We start from the raw sequence: 21134 nt of genomic DNA on the forward strand, positions 1-21134 counted from the left end.
TTTTCATTGCCACGCGTCGTGGTCGTTTTCATAAGCAACCACAACACGAAAAGTGGATCTTTTACATCTTGATCTGTTTTTTTTTTCGCTTAATGAGTGTTTTTGGTATTTAAAAGTAATACGGGTTGCAGAACAAGAGCTAAGCTAAGGCTGAGTTGCACCACCTAACTTTGACCATAACTATAATAATTAACTTTTTTTAAAAATAAAACCGACTTCAAATGCGTGAACACAAAAAAAATCTAAAAATTAAAAATATTGCGTATAAAAAAGTTCATCCCCAATTTTCCACCCTTGGGGGTGAAATATTTTCTTCAAATTCGCATGAAACCACCCTTATGATAATACCTATTCAACAAAAAAATAATCGTTCAAATTGATTTATAATCGGCGGAGATATTGCGTATAAAAAAGTTCATCCCCAATTTTCCACCCTTGGGGGTTGTTTTTTCTATTATTAAATTTAAATGGGACCACCCTTGAGGTATTATCTATACGCCGAAAAAAGAATTGTTCAAATCGGTTCATAATTGGCGGAGTTATCGCGTAACAAACATAGAAAAAAACATACGGGTCGAATTGAGAACTTCCTCCTTTTTTGAAGTCGGTTGAAAATAACGATAACCGGTGCTTTTTGTATGGAGTTTGACAGATTTTTGACGTTTGTCAAAGTTAAATTAAGATGGTGCAACCCAGTCTAGCTCCCATAGCTAACGCAGTTTTCCGAAGTTGTGTGCAAACTGCAGCTAAACTAACTTAGCTTTTAATCTGCAGTCCGTATAACATATACACAGAATAGCGTAGAAGGCCTCTTACTAGGTGGGCCGACGATCATGGGACGTGCCTGGATGCGGGCGGCCTAGAACCCGTCGTGATGGAAATCCTTGGGGGAGGCCTTTGTCCAGCAGTGGACGTCATTCGGCTGAAACGGGGGTAGAAGGTTATCCATACCCGGGCCTTGTCGAGCTGTGAGAGTGCCTGCGCTTCCTTCTCGCGGCGCAGCGCCTCCTTGTCTTCGTCCAGCGACAGTTCCGACGATGGCTGGGAGTAGTTTGAATCTGCTGAGCCCTGGAACACAAACAATCCACGTCAAATTCCATAGCAACAGCTGACGGCGCCCATACGATGCCCGTGGTCCTACTACGTAGTTCTAAGTACTGGTAGGTAAGTAATATTTCAGGTTATTTAATTTTTGGTGGTACAGTCGTAACACCTAAAAGACAAAATGTCCGCAACATTTCGTTGTTAAAATTGGAATAAGGTTGTATTGTCAACTTTTTGGCCACTTTGGATGTCACGAACTAACTTATTTGACGCTGACTTTACAACTAATACAAAATCACAAACCCATATTGATAATTTTGGTATAACCACTGCAAATATTTTTTTCAGTGGTTATATTATCAAGTACCTAGTATTGAGCAGTAGGGCCACGAGTATCGCACGATGACGCCATTTTGCATTCTAGCGGGTTCTAGCAAGCAACAGTTGCTTTTACCTACTTATACGAATTAAGGATTTAGCATTAATTAATATTTACTAAATATTATGGCCATTAAGCCACTATAACTATTACCTACTAAATCGAGCAGCAGGATTCTAACTCCTCTTTCTTGGAAAGTAGAACTCTACGAAGTTGCAAATGACCGTTCAGTAGACTAGCTAAAATGCAGTATTGAAAGAGTAATATTTCCGTTAACCCTTAAGCTAAATATTATGTTTGTTCGGAGTCGGTTAGCCATAAAAGTTCTGCGGTCGGCGATTGGTTTCTTTACAGTTTGTTATACGGATAAGTAGGTTAGAAAATAACTTATTTTTCATAGCAAGAATGGATGCGATTAACTAGTATTATTTTTCGAATCAAGGCTTAATAATTCGAGTTTGGCTTGCATCCCAGTCCTACGGGGCTGGAGGCTTATTAAAATCGAAGATGACCTACTTCCAGTCCAGCAGGCAATGCCAAGGAATGGAGGTAGTGAGGTAAACAACGAACACGTGCCGGCGTGCGCGCGCAGCGCCGCAACGCTCTGCAGCATGCAGCTACCCTACATTGGTGTGGGTTTTCTTTACTCTTATATTAAGGTCACTTGTACTAAACAATTCAATAGCAAAAGGCACAACGCACAACACAACGGTATAGTCATCCTATGCAAGGTCTTTCATTTACCATCAGCTCTACTAAATGTAGAGCCTTTTCGAGTGGTGAATATATCTTTTTTTTTAAATAAAAATATCTTCAGTATTAACACTAAGAACAAGTTTTAATAACATTGTAGCAATTCTGTATGTTGAATATTATGTACAAACAGAAATTATTAACTTAGTGTTAATTGCAAACATTTGTTTACAATTTATTACAACAGTCTTCAGCACATCAACCTGCCATCAAATGCTAACTTCCCTTTTGAAATTTGAACTTTAGCCGCTTGGTATACGGTTTAAAATCAGTCGAATAAGTTTATTTCAGTTGGACAAGCTTGCGTTCAAAGGATTGCGTGACGGTAGTACAATAAAATTAGTATTTAAAGCAAAGTATAAGCGACATGCGAGGAGCTCTGTTACAGTGATAACGGTACAATAACACTTAACGGTGAACATTTAATGCTTTCACTGAAACGGGCTGTATACTTAATTTTTTACATAACCTAGACATTCACCTCATGACTATTTACTAGTAGGTACATATACTTATACCTTTATTTAAATTTTAACAGTTCACATTTAATGAAATTACGTTTTATACTCCAACGATTACGTTTGCTATATTCAATTCTAATCCAAACCCATCCTTCAACTATAGCCACGACAGCCGAACGGTGAAGGGGTCGGAGTGGTCGACTCGATCGGAGGAACGCGGGTTCGAATCCCACACCGCCGCTCGACTATTGTAGTGAGCCCACTCGTAACACGAGGGGCTAATGAGACTATTAGTAAATTGGGCAATACAAATTGCTAATATTGTTTTTTAAAAAGATTGTCAAATTCGGAATCCCATCTGTTTTCGATCAAAAATCCATAATTTTCAATGAATTTACACTTTAATAGGTACTGTTTAAATAGTCGTGTTTTTACATTTTATATTGCTATAAAATGTAAAAACATCGAAACCCGTAGATACTTTAACCAAAGACAGTTGATGGACGGATTTGGATTAGGACTGATTACCTAATTGCCGGATTCTTATTCGGCACTAGGTGAATAACCCACAAAATCTCATTACCCGGGTGAGAGCTTTTACACGAGTTATAGAGACCTCATTAAGTCAGTAACTAGCTTCCTAATTAATGCAAAACAGTATTGTTGTGTTCCGGCAGTTAGAGGTAAGATAGCCAGTCCCTCTGTGGTTGAGGATTCCGGGTGAAGCTCGCTTCCACCTTCGGCCTGATCGTCACTTACCATCAGGTGAGATACAGGCCAAGAGCTTCCGCGTTGTGGATAAAAAAAAAACTAAAATACTAACATAGGTACTTATACAAAAAATTATTTAATTTCTGGTTAAGGATCTTCTGTTCGAGTCATCTCACTTATTAAATATGAGAAGTACGTGTAATGGCTGAATGAAATGGGGCGACGTTTTTCATTGCCAATATACGAGCATGCATTATTATTGTGACGTAAGACGTGACGTCATCACAATTAATGGCTCTTATAATATTTCATTACAAGACTTTGCATACAACTTGATACGTGATATTTACATTATCAACACGATCTAAAAATAAATTCATTTCTAAATTACTAACCTAGTAGGTAATTAACTCTTAAGTATTAAATCTAGTGTTGTTTCTACGTTATACAGCTATTATTATCTACTCTGTGGTCATACTAAATGACGAACTATTGTCAAGTACATTAACAGTTTATATTCTGGGATAAAGCTAAAAATCTGATTCACTAATACAAGCATTATAATCTTAGCTTGGAGTCCATCCGTGGAGTCAAGATTCAGCCCAAGTAGCATTTTACTCCATTTAAGAGTTCACATTTAGTTCCAATGTGTACTTAAAGCATTAGTACAGTTCACTCGTGATGTATAAGCTGTATTATTGCAATTAATTACACCTATACCTGTCTAAGGGACTTATAGGAGTGTAGACTAGTGTAGAGTTATACTTTTATACGATTGTTGGTGTTATAATACTCTAACAACTATCCTTTAGTCAGCCATCTGACTTAGAGCATTATAGGAGGGTAGAGATACGGCAACCGCTGTTTAACGGCCTACTTGTACGATGTTATAGAGCTAGCATTTTAATAGAACACACGTGGTCATTTATAAAGCCAAAGGCTGTTATGTTTACTTGTTTTAGACTGTTATACAGCTAGTAGCTGTAGTAGGACTTGTTTGTGATAATTAAAATAACCTTTTTTTACTATCTGTACAAAAGTGTTTCAATGGTTCGCATGTACACTGTAGGCTGTTAAAAGGACTATATGTGTTGTCCATTAACATCAATAGCAGTTTATTTGTCCACAAGTACTACTCTTATTTGCTTTAAGCTGAACACGAATGTGAATGTGATATTCTATTACACATTTCCCCAAGCCTGTTTTTAGTTGTTCATGGTGGTTCTGTACATGATGCAGAGGAAAATATTATGCCTGAACCTGAAATTTCCCTTCAAAATATACCAGATATCAGAGTGTGATGATTGCAGTTCTAGTGATAGTGAATACCATTTTGATTTGGACAATTATTTAACCTTTCGCAAAAAAAATAAGAACATGAGCTATTGAAAATCGTATTCCTCATTCCGCTTTGAATAAATTGTCAAGCATAATAAACGAATTTAAACCGGGAACACTACCGTCTGATGCTTTAGGTATTCATACTTGACTATTAGTACCTGGGCTAGGCGATTTAACGGACATTAATAATTTTTATTGCGGATCTCTAAAATTTTAGTATTTGAAAGAATTAAAGATACACAATTGACCTGAACTAGGTACATCTTAAAGCTGTACATAAGTTCACATTAGAATAAATTTATAGACATTAGCGCTGTAGTGGTACAAATGTGGAACTTCATATAGATAACAGCATTCTAACAGAACACATGTGAACCTAATATACGCTCACCGCATTAAATTGGAGTTATAACAGTTCACATAGCCGTATTTCATTTCCACCATTTTGTTCTACATAACCTAAAATATTTACCAAATAAATCTCCAAAATTAATGCAGATTTATCACAAAATTCGCAGATAGAGCGATTGAGTTTTGGTTTCATGTTATAATTAATTACCGTAATATAATTATAATGCCAATACAATATCAAAAACTGAAAATTGTAGATTTCCTCTCAGGCAGTTTTAAATATTTTAAAATGAATATCGCGTTTTTACAGAGGCGCGTAAATATTTTAGCTGTAAATATGTATACATTTCACGATAAAGTTGCATTCCCAATGGCATTAACATTATTAGGTATTTAAAACCCGTGTTTTTATTTGCATAAATGATTATCCGCCCGAGTTGTTTCCCTCTTGGCACTCACGTACAAACACCAAACTAATATTAAAATGTGGAAATAATTTAGGACACACGTGAACTTAATGTAGCATTGGAGTACTTTTGTCGGACTTTATAACTTTGAAAGCTGTGCATTTAGCCACTTGTTACTCTTGCCTAGTGCCGTAAGTCAGCCTTAAGTACGATGTTACTACTTAAACTGCTTTTTTTTTTTTTTTTTTTTTTTTTTTTTTTTTTTTTTTTTTTTTTTTTTTTTTTTTTTTTACCAGCTAGCCCCAAAGTAAGCAACTTAACTGGTTCTATAAAAGCATTATAGCAAGCTATACAGCTCGTATACAGCTGACATACACAGCTTGTGGAGTACATGTGAACGACTATTGAACTCTTAAATGGAGTAAAATGTTACTTGGGAGTGCCGTTCTGTAATACGGGTCTATACATTTTCGTGCAGGGGCGAGCACTTTTACTGCACACGCATAAAAAAACGTGCAGGGGCGAGCACTTTTACTGCACACGCATAAAAAAACGTGCAGGAGCGAGCATTTTTACTGCACAAGCACAAAAAAAACGTGCAGGAGCGAGTATTTTTACTGCACACGCATAAAAAAACGTGCAGGTGCAAGCATTTTTACTGTACACGCATAAAAAACGTGCAGGAGCGAGCGTTTTTACTTTGTTTCGCAGGTATAAAACAATTTTAATATAGCAACAGAAAGTGCTTACCAAGGGCTTGTAGTTTGTCATTGGTCGGCGCAGGCGAGGGGTGCCGACTGCATGCAACGCGACACACAATCAGAGACATGCCTGGGTCTAGGCCCGTGTCAAACTCTGTCACACAAACTGTCACAAGCGCACAACATGACATGCGTGACGAAGGAACAGTAATGTGATTCACTTCTTTCTTCGTATACAATTCGAATTCGAATCTAATGGCAGGTAATTATTGTCAAAGGAAAATTTCAAAAAACACCGTTTTTAATGGTAATTTCAAAGAAATAAATTGAATTGAAACATTATATCCCCGAAATAGATATAGACTTGATTTAAGACAATGAAGAATTTCTGAAAATATGAACTTATCATCTTAAAGGTAACTTAAACTATGAATAATATATTAATAGACGTGAAAGAAGATATTATGATAATTTAATTGTTAATAGTCGTTACATGCTCTAATAGTTTGTGTGATAGGGTTTCAGGTCGATCTCAATCTCAATCTAATGAAGCGATCGTGACACTTACTTAATTTCAGATATATTCAAACTTTAATCTTAACGATTACGATTAAATTAATATTGTGTTACACTCAAGCTCAGGCTCGAATTGAGATCGGCATATTATTACGGGCCTAGAACTGGATGCATGGTACTAAATGCACCTAGACAGACAAAGGTTACAACATCATGCACATTCGTTGGAAACAATATAAACGACAAATTAATAATAACGTTTGTTTTTATTTAAGAATTACCCATACTGAACATTTGCACAATGTTCAAGAAAATTTTGATATGAAAGAAAAAAATAAATTTTTTACATAATACCTACTTATATAAACTTTAGTTTCATTATTGAAGTTTTATTTTCACTTTGACTTCTTTAAACTTTTTCAAATTATTCTACTCGTAACTTGAACATTGCTCAATAGCACTGGGCATTAAATATTCCACATCCAATTCACAAAAAAAATATAAGTCAGATTAATTATTGCCAAATTAAATTTCAATTTATTTTTAAAATCATCAAAAAGTGAACTAAAATATGAATATGATGTCCAGACTACCGCTACCAAACATTATTTCTAGTAATAACTAATTCTAGGCACTAAAACTAAATACCATTTAGCTCTAAAGCTCACCTCAGCCTCTGCTTCCAAAATTATAAGTGCACCAAAAAATTAACTTTAGTTCAGGAGACATTTTGAAAAAAATAAAAAGCAACTGTCAAAATTAGCCGCCTTTTTCAGTTGTTTTTTTTTTCATGTAAAGGAATCCACGAACATACAGCTTTAGTTATTTGGCGAAGGAATGCGCGGCCATACAGCCTTAGATCAAGAGGTCCGATTGAGACTGGGGTTCAGGCACCAAGGTTTAGGCGGCAGAGCGGCGGGTCGAAGCCGTGACGTCATTCCCCGCCCCCGCCCCGCGCTTGACGCCTCTGCTTTTGGGGCAATGCCAGCAGACTTGGGCACTTTTTATTGCCGTTCGGGGTAGCTCGAGTTATTCGGGTCAGGCCTAATACGTTTTCGATGTAAAGCTTTTTTTGCTAATCATTTTGCGGTGTTGTTTCGGACGCGGGCCCGAATAGGTTTTGCTGCAATGTTAAAATATTTAAGCCGGGATGGTATTTCGGAGTTTCCTCGGAATAACAACATCTTGAAATCAAGTAGGTATGTATCTGTTTTCAATTTGGGGTTTTCACGATTTTTATATGTTTTGGTCTGGTTTAGTAAAACCAGTATAAACTAGGTATCATATATCCTGCATAGGTACTTTCTATCGGATGAATGACTTGAGCCAGCCGTTGGATGGCTGGCTTGGTAGCCTAATAGAGGTCGCGGGGTCGATTCCCCTAACTATACAATTATTTATGTGCAAGAACACGTTCATTTGAGTTAGTCTACACGTTTCATGTGCATATTAAAATACTGTTTACAATGCGAACTAAAACGATGTCTGGAACAGTATATTAAACGTAAAAGTAAGTTTTCTTAGATCTTTTATGGGATAAATATTCGTAAATCTGTCGGGGATCAATCTCAACGCATTCTGGAGTCGTGACTGGCGAGTGCTCCGTGGACTCGGATCTAAACCCGCTGTATCGACGTTTCGAACTATTTTCGATCGTTCCATTTCGAGCGATTTGGTCTATAAGTGCGCCGTAAAACTATAAACGCAATGCCTGTACACAGTATAGAAGAAACAGTAGTAAATTAAGATCCAATCCGATTTTAATAAAACTTACTTGTGTCACAATTAATGCTTTAAAACTTATAAGAATACCGTTGGACACTTCACAGCGCCATCTAATCTAAAACTGAGGACCGCAACCTTCACGATAGAAGCCTGGTTTTTAATCAATGTTCTTCTTAAACTTAAAAAGTAAATCGACATTCATTTACTTTTCAAGATTAAGAAGAAAGAAGAAGAAGAAATTAAAAGAGGTTCCTGGGTCATATAATTCAAATAAAAGTAAATAGGTAATAATGTTCATGTCATTAAAGTTTTTCTCGGAAGGTAATCAAAGTTCAGATACAGAAAGATTTACGATACCTATACCACACAGAGCAAACGAATTAAAGTCTCTAAAATCATGTGGTTTTTAGAAAGGTTCATTCTTAGAAAGAGGCACAAAATGTGAATCAAGTGAAAGATCTTTCAACTCTACTTACACGCAAAAAATCCTAAATGTCTTATGAAATATTTATAATGGCTTATGCTCATATGTAATGGCTGCACATTTTCCTAGAGTTAAAAGTAAACTACTGTCTGTTTGCACTGTGTCAAACATACGATTCCCGAGAATTATTCACATCTGGAATTTTAAACTTTTGATTCACGTACGAAATGGCTCGTGCTCAGCGTAATAAAATAAAAATCCGTCATTGGGTGGGTTTTATTTAACTTTCTTTCTCGAACAATATACATTAAAGTTAAATTAAGAAAATACTATATACCTACTAGGTATCTACTTCCTGTTAACTTTTAACTGAAAGTTTAAACGTCAAAATCTCTTATAAAAGATGAGCTCATCGGTGTTCTATACCGCATCATAAATAAACGCATGCCTGCTCAAATGGAAAGCAGTTTCCACAGTTTTAACTATCTTCAAGAAACCGAGATTTTTTTCTTTAATTTGATAGAATTTTGTTCAATAAAGTTGTTACAACGCAGCACACTTATCCTGCTGTATTTAAATCACAATAAATCAATAAAGGGGACGTAAGTATCAGTAGAATATGGTTCTCTAAACGACTCAAAATGCGTAAACTACCAAACAATTAAGTTTGTGGTCAAATAGCCAAAAAACCACCTTAACCACGCACTATATTGATATTGACAGCCACAAGGTTATCAAAGGATTTAAAAGGTAAAACACGCGTCTTGAATAAAAGAATTGATTGACTCTCCTCAGCTTCACCTAACTAAAACCAGGGTCCATAATGAAAAAGCAAGAAAAACCACGAAAGAATACCATTTTCACCTTTGCAGTTATTACCTACTTTGACAGCGGGCTATGTTAGGTCTGTAGGCGAGCTGAAACAGGTGTTTGTTGTGACAATCTTCAAAAGTGTTAGCAAGAGCACTTTTAAAATTCACTTTATTGTCTCACCTCAGCTCAAATGTGGTTTAATCTTCAACAATTGCAAGGAATATCGGTATATTCCACAAAAACAAATCAGTAAAACATGAAACATATGGCGGCTTGCAGATTTGCGTCGCAAGCAATCGTTCTCATTTAGGCACTCGTATTTACCTCTTTATTTTTAGGCAAGTATGTAGGTGTACTAAATAACGTACTGATTACTAGGTTTCCGATGAGATTGCTGGCTAATTTGTCAATATTGAAATAAAAAAACCTTCACTTTGCAAAATGCTACGCAATAACATCGCAGACCTGCACCATCGATTTGTTTATCAACAGAAAATAAATTTAAACAGATAAAGCTCACTTAAACCGCACTTTTACGATCACACGTCACACACCAAAACAAAAACATGTCATGCGCGCGCACCTGCGTGAACAACTTATTGTATCCATGCCCTTGGTTGTACCCCATCATGTTTCGGCATGGCTGCAGGTGTGGGCCGGTGGCCACGAGCGGGATCGCGTCGGGGTCGGCCGTGGTGGCGGCGCATGGGACGCGCGGCGCGGACGGACGCGGCGCTGGCACTCCCGCCACGCGCCATTAGGCTTGGGTAAAAAATATCGATATATCAAAATATCGATATTTTTTCAGAAAAATATCGATATAAATCAGCGATATTTTTTCCCGTGATATATCGATTTTCGATATTTATTTTCAGATATCAAAATCGATATATTTTTAAAGCTCTGCTGTCTGCTCATGCGTCACAACATGTATTCGACCAATCCGATTTCGATTCAGAAAAAGAGTAGGTATGTAGTAGGCTGTTTTTTTTAATAATTAAACTGATATTAAAACAGCCAGATGTGTGTTTGCTTCAAAATTTCGAATATTTTGTCATTTTTTATAAATAATTGCAAATTGCGCAAAAAATATCGATTATTTCTTGGGTGATATACAGGGTGGCCAAAACAGTGAGGTCTAAAAGAAAAATTTAGAGTCCGTACATCAAGGTGTACCTAAATCACCCCCATGTATATAATACGATTGTGCTTAGTTTAGGAGATAGAGTTAATTTTGTGATATTTTAAAATTGTATGACCTAGTAGCCTTTAAACATTTTTATCTTTTTTTTGGGTTGACTTTTTTCAGATTTCTTTTTTTCGACAGATTTGTTATTAATTGCAGATGTTTGAATAAAATAATCACCTTCCTATCTTTGATTCAAGATACAAAAGTTTTGCTAGAAACAATAAAATTATGCTTTTATCAGAACACTATCAAATTTTCAACTTAAAAGTTAAAGTAAAAAAAGAACTTCCATAAGGTCCAAAACCATTTTAAAAACTGCGCCGTTTCCTGAACATTCATAATAATACAAAAAAACATGTACTTAATGGGCCACTATTTCCTGTAATCGGTCCACTAAAGTTGTAAGTCGGAGATTCCGTTACATGTTTTTGACTTTATTAGAGTTAATTAATATTGGGAATCCTCTAAGTTTACATTACGTAGATCAGATTTAGAGCATTAACTGGACAGAAAATGTGTTTATTCTCAACGAGGAAGTTCTTGCCCTTCATCACACCTGGTGGAAAGTGATGATTAGGCTGAAGGTGGAAGGGAACTTCAACTACAGAGAAACTATGGCTTCCTACCTCCAAATGCCGGAACACATTGTTATTTTAAGTAAGTTTTAATGAACATAAATCAAACATCCCTCCTTCTTCTCACTGTAGTAGGTATTTCAAGGGTAATAGTAAAATGTAACAACTGCCTCTGTCTTCAAGTGGTAAGAGGTAAGCTTCAGAGGTCCCGGGTTTGATTCCCAGTGGAGGTGAAATTTTCTGCTCGGTTTGGTTGGTGGTAGGGTTGGATCTAAGTCTGCCTGGCTAGCAACTCTATTTTCCTAAGTCTGTCACTATAACAATAATGATAATAGCATTACTGTATTCCGGTATTTGGAGGTAGGAAGCCATAGTTCCTCTGTAGTTGAAGTTCCCTTCCACCTTCAGCCTAATCATCAGTTTCCACCAGGTGTGATGAAGGGCAAGAACTTCCTCGTTGAGAATAAAAACATGTTCTGTCCAGTTACTGCTCTAAATCTGTTCTACGTAATGTAAACTTAGAGGATTTGCAATATTAATTAACTCTAAGAAAGTCAAAAACATGTAATGGCATCTCCGACTTACAACTTTAGTGGACCGATTACAGGAAATAGTGGCCCATTAAGTACATGTTTTTTTGTATTATTATGAATGTTCAGGAAACGGCGCAGTTTTTAAAATGGTTTTGGACCTATGGAAGTTCTTTTTTTTACTTTAACTTTTAAGTTGAAAATTTGATAGTGTTCTGATAAAAGCATAATTTTATTGTTTCTAGCAAAACTTTTGTATCTTGAATCAAAGATAGGAAGGTGATTATTTTTTTCAAACATCTGCAATTAATAACAAATCTGTCGAAAAAAAGAAATCTGAAAAAAGTCAACCCAAAAAAAAGATAAAAATGTTTAAAGGCTACTAGGTCATACAATTTTAAAATATCACAAAATTAACTCTATCTCCTAAACTAAGCACAATCGTATTATATACATGGGGGTGATTTAGGTACACCTTGATGTAAGGAATCTAAATTTTTCTTTTAGACCTCACTGTTTTGGCCACCCTGTATATCGATATATTTGAAAAAATATCGATACGATAAATATCGATATTTTTTTTCCATTTGCCCATCCCTACGCGCCATGAATGAATGCGCGCGCAGCGTAGCGATTGCTCGCATCTGGGTCAGTGATAAGCGAGGATGCGACAGGACAGCGATAGCGTCACTCAACACTCACCACACTCAAACTCGAAACTTTGGCGAGTCAGTGCGTTATTGACAGCCAAATTTTTTTGGGCAAAACTTATTTTAATTTTCAGTTGATTGGTTATGCGAATTATTAATATTGCAATCCCAATTGTAACTTTTCAGAAAATATCAATAATATAGTTTTCTAATTCAACAAAGTACCTAGTATTAGGTTGGGAACTCCCAATACGAAGCCGTGAGCTATTTTTGGCAATGCGTGATTTATATGCACGGTACATTCACGTTATCTACGGTTCGGGTACACGTATTCGAGTCTCGGGTTTGGTTGGATGTTTCTTTTGATATGAAAATCCAGTTTCTAAGAAAGCCGTGAATTAGATTTTAAGTAAAGTTATTAATCAAATGTAGGTAGATTTTGACGAATACAACAAACTTATTTCCCCATCGAATTCTAGGTTTTATGTTCTAAAATATAATACCTAAGATCTTGAAAGGTATTACACACACAAGTATTAAATAATTATACAGAGATGGGACAGTACCAATCGGAATAATTAAATGTTAATCACAATAACTTCCAGTGTTTAAAACAAAATATAATATCTCTCTATCTACTACAAAAACTGTTATTGATCTATAGCGTCCTAGTTGTTTACTTTCATGAAGAGCTTACACGGAAAACTGATTACATGACAGTAGTACTGAATTCAGCAGCATTCATTTACATGAACGAAGCGTGGGACGTCCACCTACAAGGTGGACAGGCCGCTACCAATCGATCAACATGGAAAGCATTGGGGGAGGCCTATGTTCAGCAGTGGACGTCCTATGGATGAAATGATGATGATGATGATAAGTACTGAATTCACGTTCCGGGCGCATTTTGATACAACGTCGGCCACGGAAACATGCTTCACGCATAAACCCAATAAGCAAGATTATTGGATGTTTGAAATGTATTGCGAAGCAAATCCGTTCGCGGAAATGAAAATATCAAAATGGAAATTGTTAAAGTAGTGTGCGCGGAGTTTTACTCTATTGAATTTGATTTTGACAAGAAAATAAATATTGCTCGACGCGTAAGCCTAGGCGCACACTACCGATTTTCAGTCGGCCGATAGTTGGGCCCGATTCTAATTTGTATGAAGAATCAATCGGTGTAATGTGCGCACTTCCATATATGCCCATATTGATTAGTTAATCGATTAGAAAGGTAATCGGGCAGTTGCCCGAGTAAACTATCGGCCAACTAAAAATCGGTGGTCTGCGCCTAGTCTTAGGGGTAGATGCTCCATAAAATATACAAATTGTCATCACTTACGAAATATAGTTTAAAAAATATAGGGTAATTCCAGGATACATGCCCCAGTGGGATAGGTGCCGCGATTTTAAGTACACTATGTTACAAGCAACTTAGTCTAAAGTTATAGTACGTATAATAGAAAGGGACCTCCACTTACCACTTTACGAATCGCAAACCATCAAAGAGTGCGTTCGTTTAGCCAGTGAGAGCAAAAATCTTCCGCGGCTAGACCTTATCGAGCGTCGAAATGATATTGGCAAGTATCTTATAATGGATAGTTTTTTTGTCAGTTGTAAAATGAAGCAGATTTTTATATAATTTGATAGACTATCATATAAATTATACGGGATAGCTATGTTTAATTCGATTTTTAGTGTAATTATATTTTTTATTAAAAAAGGCACCTATCCTATGCTAAAAGGATAGTTGCCTAATTTTTTTTGGGTATAGATGCCCTTAGGGCCATGTCCCATGCACCTAGGGGCATCTATCCTAACCTGCTCTTTTTGTCACAGGTAGCAAGTAAGAAGAAAAAAAGAACGTAGTGCGGCTAACCTTAGGAAAGTAATAAATAGGGGGCCCTTCTGATCGAATAACCTTTTTACCCGACTGCGCTAAAAGGAGGGTTATGTTTTTCGGGTGGATGTATGTATTATTTCATTTTTAATTAATTTAATAACAAACAATCTTAAGTAATAATACTTGGCTTGTTTGATTTCAAAATGCATTTGATCCTTAGAATTCAAAAACTGTATTAATGAGTCATCTATCCCTGCATCAGGCATCTATCCTTTGAAGCAATCATACAGTGAGTCTTCTATCCCCCACATTAGGCGTCTATCCCACTTTTAAGAGGTCAATTAAAATGGTATTTACTCAGAATCGGTATAACTTAAACTAAAATAATTATAGTAATATCATAGACGAAAGACCAAAGTTTACAGATACTAAGATCAAATTGTTCATAAAAACTTACTGACTGAGTTACAGAGCTGTTTCAAAAAGTGGGGCATCTATCCTGGACTTACCCTAATTTATTCTTAGTGCATAAAAATTAAAAAGCTTCTATCACGAGTTTTAATGACTATCCAAGATGTTTGTTTTTATTTATTACTCGGTTATAGAAGTTGAAAACACATTTAGTGACCGAAAATTTCTTAAAATAACATAGGAAGTTAGGTATTACAGTGAAGAAATTTCTAATATGATGCACACACATCCCTCTTGAAACACTGCATGCATTAGTCAATAGCAACTCAAAGAACCTTCTGTTGATTAAAGTTATAGGCTTTAATTTATAGTTGGGCGCTCCCACAGGGCTACCTGTTGTAGGGTATTTGCTATTGTGAGCCTGGCGTCGTTTTACTGATTTTATAAAGCACATAATGGCGAACTGGGAAGGTAATAAAAGCTATAAGATTATATTTACAGGCTATTTAGAATTACAGTCATTATAGTTTATAAATTCTATGCAAAGAGCCTAAAAGTAACCTTGACGTTTTTGCAGGCATTGATTGCATTTTTTAAGAATGTAGGTAGGTATATGCCTGAGGGACAAAACAAAAATTGTTTTACCAACTTTCTTGAAAACATGTAGGTATGTTGCATTTGTCAAACAATTTTCTATCCATCACCATTAACATTTTGAGGACTCACCAAGCATGTCTTTAGAGCAATCAAATCACAGGCCAGCAAGGCCTGGCCTAGCGAGCAGAAGCTCGATAAAAAAATTCCAGCCATGTTTTACGATGATGCAATATCTCCACAGAACTTATTAAAATAACCAAGTTATGTGTCCTAAGTACGATAAGAAGAATACATATTATGAGGAATGGAAGGTAGATAGATAAGCCTTCAGCCACGTAGCGCGCTCGTGAATAAATGAACAAGTCGGGCCTTTCCCGGAAGAGTTGCAACAGATGGCAGGGATGCACCGTAGGTGTCTGATGTCGATTGCAAGCGCCATCTGTCACTTACAAATCGAACTTAGATCTCGATAAGAAGAGCTTCAATGGTTCCTAGAGGCGCCTAGGCGTTTTAAAGGGAAAGATGCTTGTATCGGTGCACCTTAGATGTAGCTTTTATTACTAAATATTGAATATTACACAAGTATGTAACAAGAACTGCAAAAACGATTGTCTACGCAAATAGACTTCGGCAATTTTATAAATAAGATGAGGTGAAATACATTTTGTGAATGAACTATCTCAGTGTTTTCGACATTATTTCACTGTGCAATCCAAGATATCACTTATATCAAAGCTGACTAAGACGAATGTTGTGTTCAGCTACAATCGGAGTGCAAATTAATCAATTTACCTTTGTTCAATGTAGCCCAAGTAACATTTTACTCCATTTAAGAGTTCAATAGTCGTTCACATGTACTCCACAAGCTGTGTATGCCAGCTGTATACGAGCTGTATAGCTTGCTATAATGCTTTTATAGAACCAGTTTGGGCACAAATTAGACAGCTTTAAGTTCACTATGGCTGTACATTAGCAGTATAATAGCATTATAATAGCAGTTTAAGTAGTAACATCGTACTTAAGACTGACTTACGGCACTATATGGGACGCAGTGTGAACCATACAACGTACGTGAGGACAATAAAGAGTAACAAGTGGCTAAATGCACAGCTTTCAAAGTTATAAAGTCCGACAAAAGTACTCCAATGCTACCTAAAGTTCACGTGTGTCTTAAATTATTTCCACATTTTAATATTAGTTTGGTATTTGTACGTGAGTGCCAAGAGGGAAACAACTCGGGCGGATAATCATTTATGCAAATAATAACACGGGTTTTAAATACTTAATAATGTTAATGCCATTGGGAATGCAACTTTATCGTGAAATGTATACATATTTACAGCTAAAATATTTACGCGCCTCTGTAAAAACGCGATATTCATTTTAAAATATTTAAAACTGGCTGAGAGGAAATCTACAATTTTCAGTTTTTGATATTGGATTGGCATTATAATTATATTACGGTAATTAATTATAACATGAAACCAAAACTCAATCGCTCTATCTGCGAATTTTGTGATAAATCTGCATTAATTTTGGAGATTTATTTGGTAAATATTTTAGGTTATGTAGAACAAAATGGTGGAAATGAAATACGGCTATGTGAACTGTTATAACTCCAATTTAATGCGGTGAGCGTATATTAGGTTCACATGTGTTCTGTTAGAACGCTGTTATCTATATGAAGTTCCACATTTGTACCACTACAGCGCTAATGTCTATAAATTTATTCTAATGTGAACTTATGTACAGCTTTAAGATGTACCTAGTTCAGGTCAATTGTGTATCTTTAATTCTTTCAAATACTGAAATTTTAGAGATCCGCAATAAAAATTATTAATGTCCGTTAAATCGCCTAGTCCAGGTACTAATAGTCAAGTATCAATACCTAAAGCATCAGACGGTAGTGTTCCCGGTTTAAATTCGTTTATTATGCTTGATAATTTATTCAAAGCGGAATGAGGAATACGATTTTCATAGCCCATGTTCTTATTTTTTTTTGCGAAAGGTTAAATAATTGTCCAAATCAAAATGGTACTCACTATCACAAGAACTGCAATCATCACATTCTGATATCTGGTATATTTTGAAGGGAAATTTCAGGTTCAGGCATAATATTTTCCTCTGCATCATGTACAGAACCACCATGAACAACTAAAAACAGGCTTGGGGAAATGTGTAATAGAATATCACATTCACATTCGTGTTCAGCTTAAAGCAAATAAGAGTAGTACTTGTGGACAAATAAACTGCTATTGATGTTAATGGACAACACATATAGTCCTTTTAACAGCCTACAGTGTACATGCGAACCATTGAAACACTTTTGTACAGATAGTAAAAAAAGGTTATTTTAATTATCACAAACAAGTCCTACTACAGCTACTAGCTGTATAACAGTCTAAAACAAGTAAACATAACAGCCTTTGGCTTTATAAATGACCACGTGTGTTCTATTAAAATGCTAGCTCTATAACAACGTACAAGTAGGCCGTTAAACAGCGGTTGCCGTATCTCTACCCTCCTATAATGCTATTAGTCAGATGGCTGACTAAAGGATAGTTGTTAGAGTATTATAACACCAACAATCGTATAAAAGTATAACTCTACACTAGTCTACACTCCTATAAGTCCCTTAGACAGGTACAGGTGTAATTAATTGCAATAATACAGCTTATACATCACGAGTGAACTGTACTAATGCTTTAAGTACACATTGGAACTAAATGTGAACTCTTAAATGGAGTAAAATGTTACTTGGGAGGTATTCTATGTTTAAGCCATGATTTGTAAATTGTAATCTGTTGCTGTACCTTAATTAATAAAATAAATAAATAGATAAACCATTACCATTACTAGGAATAAACACAGTTTGGTGTCAATGCTAGTTAAAACCAGCCTCACTTGTTTGCAAACAAAGGTCTACTACGCCGTAGTCGCTCGTAGTAATTACGCGCTACGGGACTACGGCGCTCGCTAGCCGTAGCTGTCAGTTACACTTGCAGACAATGTCTTTCAGGTACTTAAGGGGTCGAATTTATTTTCCTTATTCCTAAAAAATAAAAGCAGCTTCATTTTCTGACTGGGTATAGTCTTTTCAATAAGCGTCCATAATAATACATTATTCGTTTAATATGATGTACTAACATACTTCTAAAGTTCTAAGATTTTTCTTCATTCTTTCTAACCATACTATTACTAACATTGTCTCTAATATCAAATTGTTACTAACCAAAATATGGACTACGTTGTCTGATAATAAATGTTTTTTTCATCACCACGAAATCAAAATTAAGGACAAAGAGACCAAGTATAATAATACAAATACGGTGCGATTGTTTGTGTCTTAAAAACACTTTTCATAAATCATATTTAACACTATCACACATGCCTTATACGTGTTACACTTTGTGCCTTTTTGTCTACGAGAACATGGGCTCCGCGACTACGAGCTACGGCTTTCGCCTCGTAGCGCCGTAGCAACCGATGCGAAATGCAATTCCATTTCTTGGGAATCAATAAATCAATAAAGATGAATTTATGATGATGCCTTTGGAGCGTATGTACCATCGGCAACAGTGTTACCTGCCCATTGCCAGTCATGTCATCTCGTTCTATCGCAAATAATCACCATTTGATTAGAGTGAGAGCAAAAACGGAAATAGATAATTAACAGTGTGGCCGTGTGTACTCTTGAGGATTATTTCTTGGTATCGTATATGGATTTATTGAAATTTTCTTGTGTGAATAAGGACTAAAAGATTCGGTATGTAATTTAAATTGAAAACTTTTTCAAGTACAAAATACTATATCTATATTTATAAAAGCGAAAGGTCACCGACTGACTGACTCATGACGAAACCTCAGAAACTACAAGTGCTAGAAGTCTCAAATTTTGCATGGGGGTTCCTTTTAGAACGTAGGTGCTCATTAAGACGGGATTTTGCGAAATTCAACCCCTAAGGGGTAAAACGGTATCCACGCGTACGAAGTCGGAGGCGGCCGCTAGTACTAAATAAATATAACCACACAATTTTGGAGTCACGGATGGATCATCATCATCATCATTTCAGCCACAGGACGTCCACTGCTGAACATAGGCCTCCCCCAATGACTTCCACATCGCACAGATGGATGGATGTTTGTTATTCATTTTGTTCAAGTACGAGCGTTTATCTTCATCTTTAACCTTTAATGGGATATAACTTCTTATCTCTTATCAATCGCTATCTCCCGAAGCGCGAGCAGTGAATGCTGTATGATGTTATGTATAGAGAGCCAGCTGTTCGCATAGAGTTTTAGGAAATTCAAGTCTAGTGCCCGCTTTCACCATCAATCCCTAATTTTTAAGTGACCCCTATGTAAACAAAAATCCTGTTATTTGTTACCATAGAGGTCACTTAAAAATTAGGGATTGATGGTGAAAACAGGCATTATAGTCTTCATTTCGAGACTTGAACGTAAGTCGTAAGTCCGAGTCCTTTGAGTCTTCTAAGTTCTTTGAGTTCTTTTTATTTACTTCAAACTACAGCAATGGATTTAGAGGACTCAGACATGAGTTCTTTTTAAAAAGACTCAGTTTTTGAGTGTTTTTTTGGCAGGACTCAGGTCTTTTTACAAACGACTCAGAACCCTGAAAGACTTGAGCTCTAAGTTTTATTTATAAGACTCTAAGACTCGAGTTTCTTATGCATGTGTCTGTGTATGTAGTCATGTATCCCAGCGCGAAGGGACGAAATTATAATAAGGAAATATCAAATTATATCTGGGATGTGGTGGCAGAGACAAGTACGAGGCATTATGGTATCTTATTTGGTTGAAATAAGTGTGATATTGCAACAAATATGTACAGTCTTATGTGCTGGTGTAGCCATGCATAATTTGATTTAAAACTATCTATAATATATAAAGCTCGATTTTTGTACCGAGTAACTAAATAGAATAAAACATCCACTCGAATTGAGAACCTACTCCTTTTTTTGAAGTCGGTTAAAAATAGAATAATAGCAGACGTAGCGTGGACAGGCCTCCCACTAGGTGTACTGACGATCTGGTGAAGGTCGCGGGAAGAGCCTGGATGCGTCCACCACAGGACCGGTCGTTATGGAAATCCTTGGGGGAGGCATTTGCCCACTAGTGACTGTGGACGTCATTTGGCCGAAACAAACGAACGAAATAGCAATAAAACGAATCGAATCGATTTACGGACTTAAAAACTGAAATTGTACTGTTTAGTAAAATACTGTTTCCACTACAGCAAAATCAAAATTAGTCAGAATGACAAGGCAATCATTAGCTAAAACGTTGCTATAGCTGTTTAAATTAATAATGAGTAAGACTTGGAAGTCGCTCGTATCGATCTAACTTATGTTCGAGTGCATCGGCCAGACTAAGCCAAGGAGTTTTCAAACTTGCTTACTTTATATTTTATGCTAAATCGAAACATGACTAAATTGAGCATACATTTATAACTAAAACTCTCTATTTTTGATATCCAGGTCCAGACACCATAAACCATTCAAGAAATGTATAATTTTTGGCTGAATTAAATTTTACTTATTAATAATTTACTAAACTATAAAAACGCAGTTTTTAAGCTATCTATTAGTTAAAGCTGGCTCATTTTCATTTATTTACTATTTAGTTTAGTTTTGAAACACAAACTTACATATGATGTCTAGATCTCTATTGAAATCATTGCTAAACTCTT

At 36.1% G+C, this 21134-nt stretch overlaps 1 protein-coding gene across 1 annotated transcript in view; it reads right to left on the reverse strand.

The window, feature by feature from the left end:
* Positions 1-21134, reverse strand: part of LOC135088042 (voltage-dependent L-type calcium channel subunit beta-3) — a 116625-nt gene that overhangs the window by 11002 nt on the left and 84489 nt on the right. The window contains exons 3-4 of the mRNA XM_063982922.1: positions 6198-6244; positions 952-1068 (exon numbers count right to left, since the gene is read on the reverse strand). Coding sequence (XP_063838992.1) covers positions 952-1068; positions 6198-6218 — 138 coding nt within the window. The 5' untranslated portion in view covers positions 6219-6244. The remainder of the gene's footprint in view (positions 1-951; positions 1069-6197; positions 6245-21134) is intronic.

Source organism: Ostrinia nubilalis, chromosome 3 (genome assembly GCF_963855985.1).
Source record: "Ostrinia nubilalis chromosome 3, ilOstNubi1.1, whole genome shotgun sequence".
NCBI lineage: Eukaryota > Metazoa > Arthropoda > Insecta > Lepidoptera > Crambidae > Ostrinia > Ostrinia nubilalis.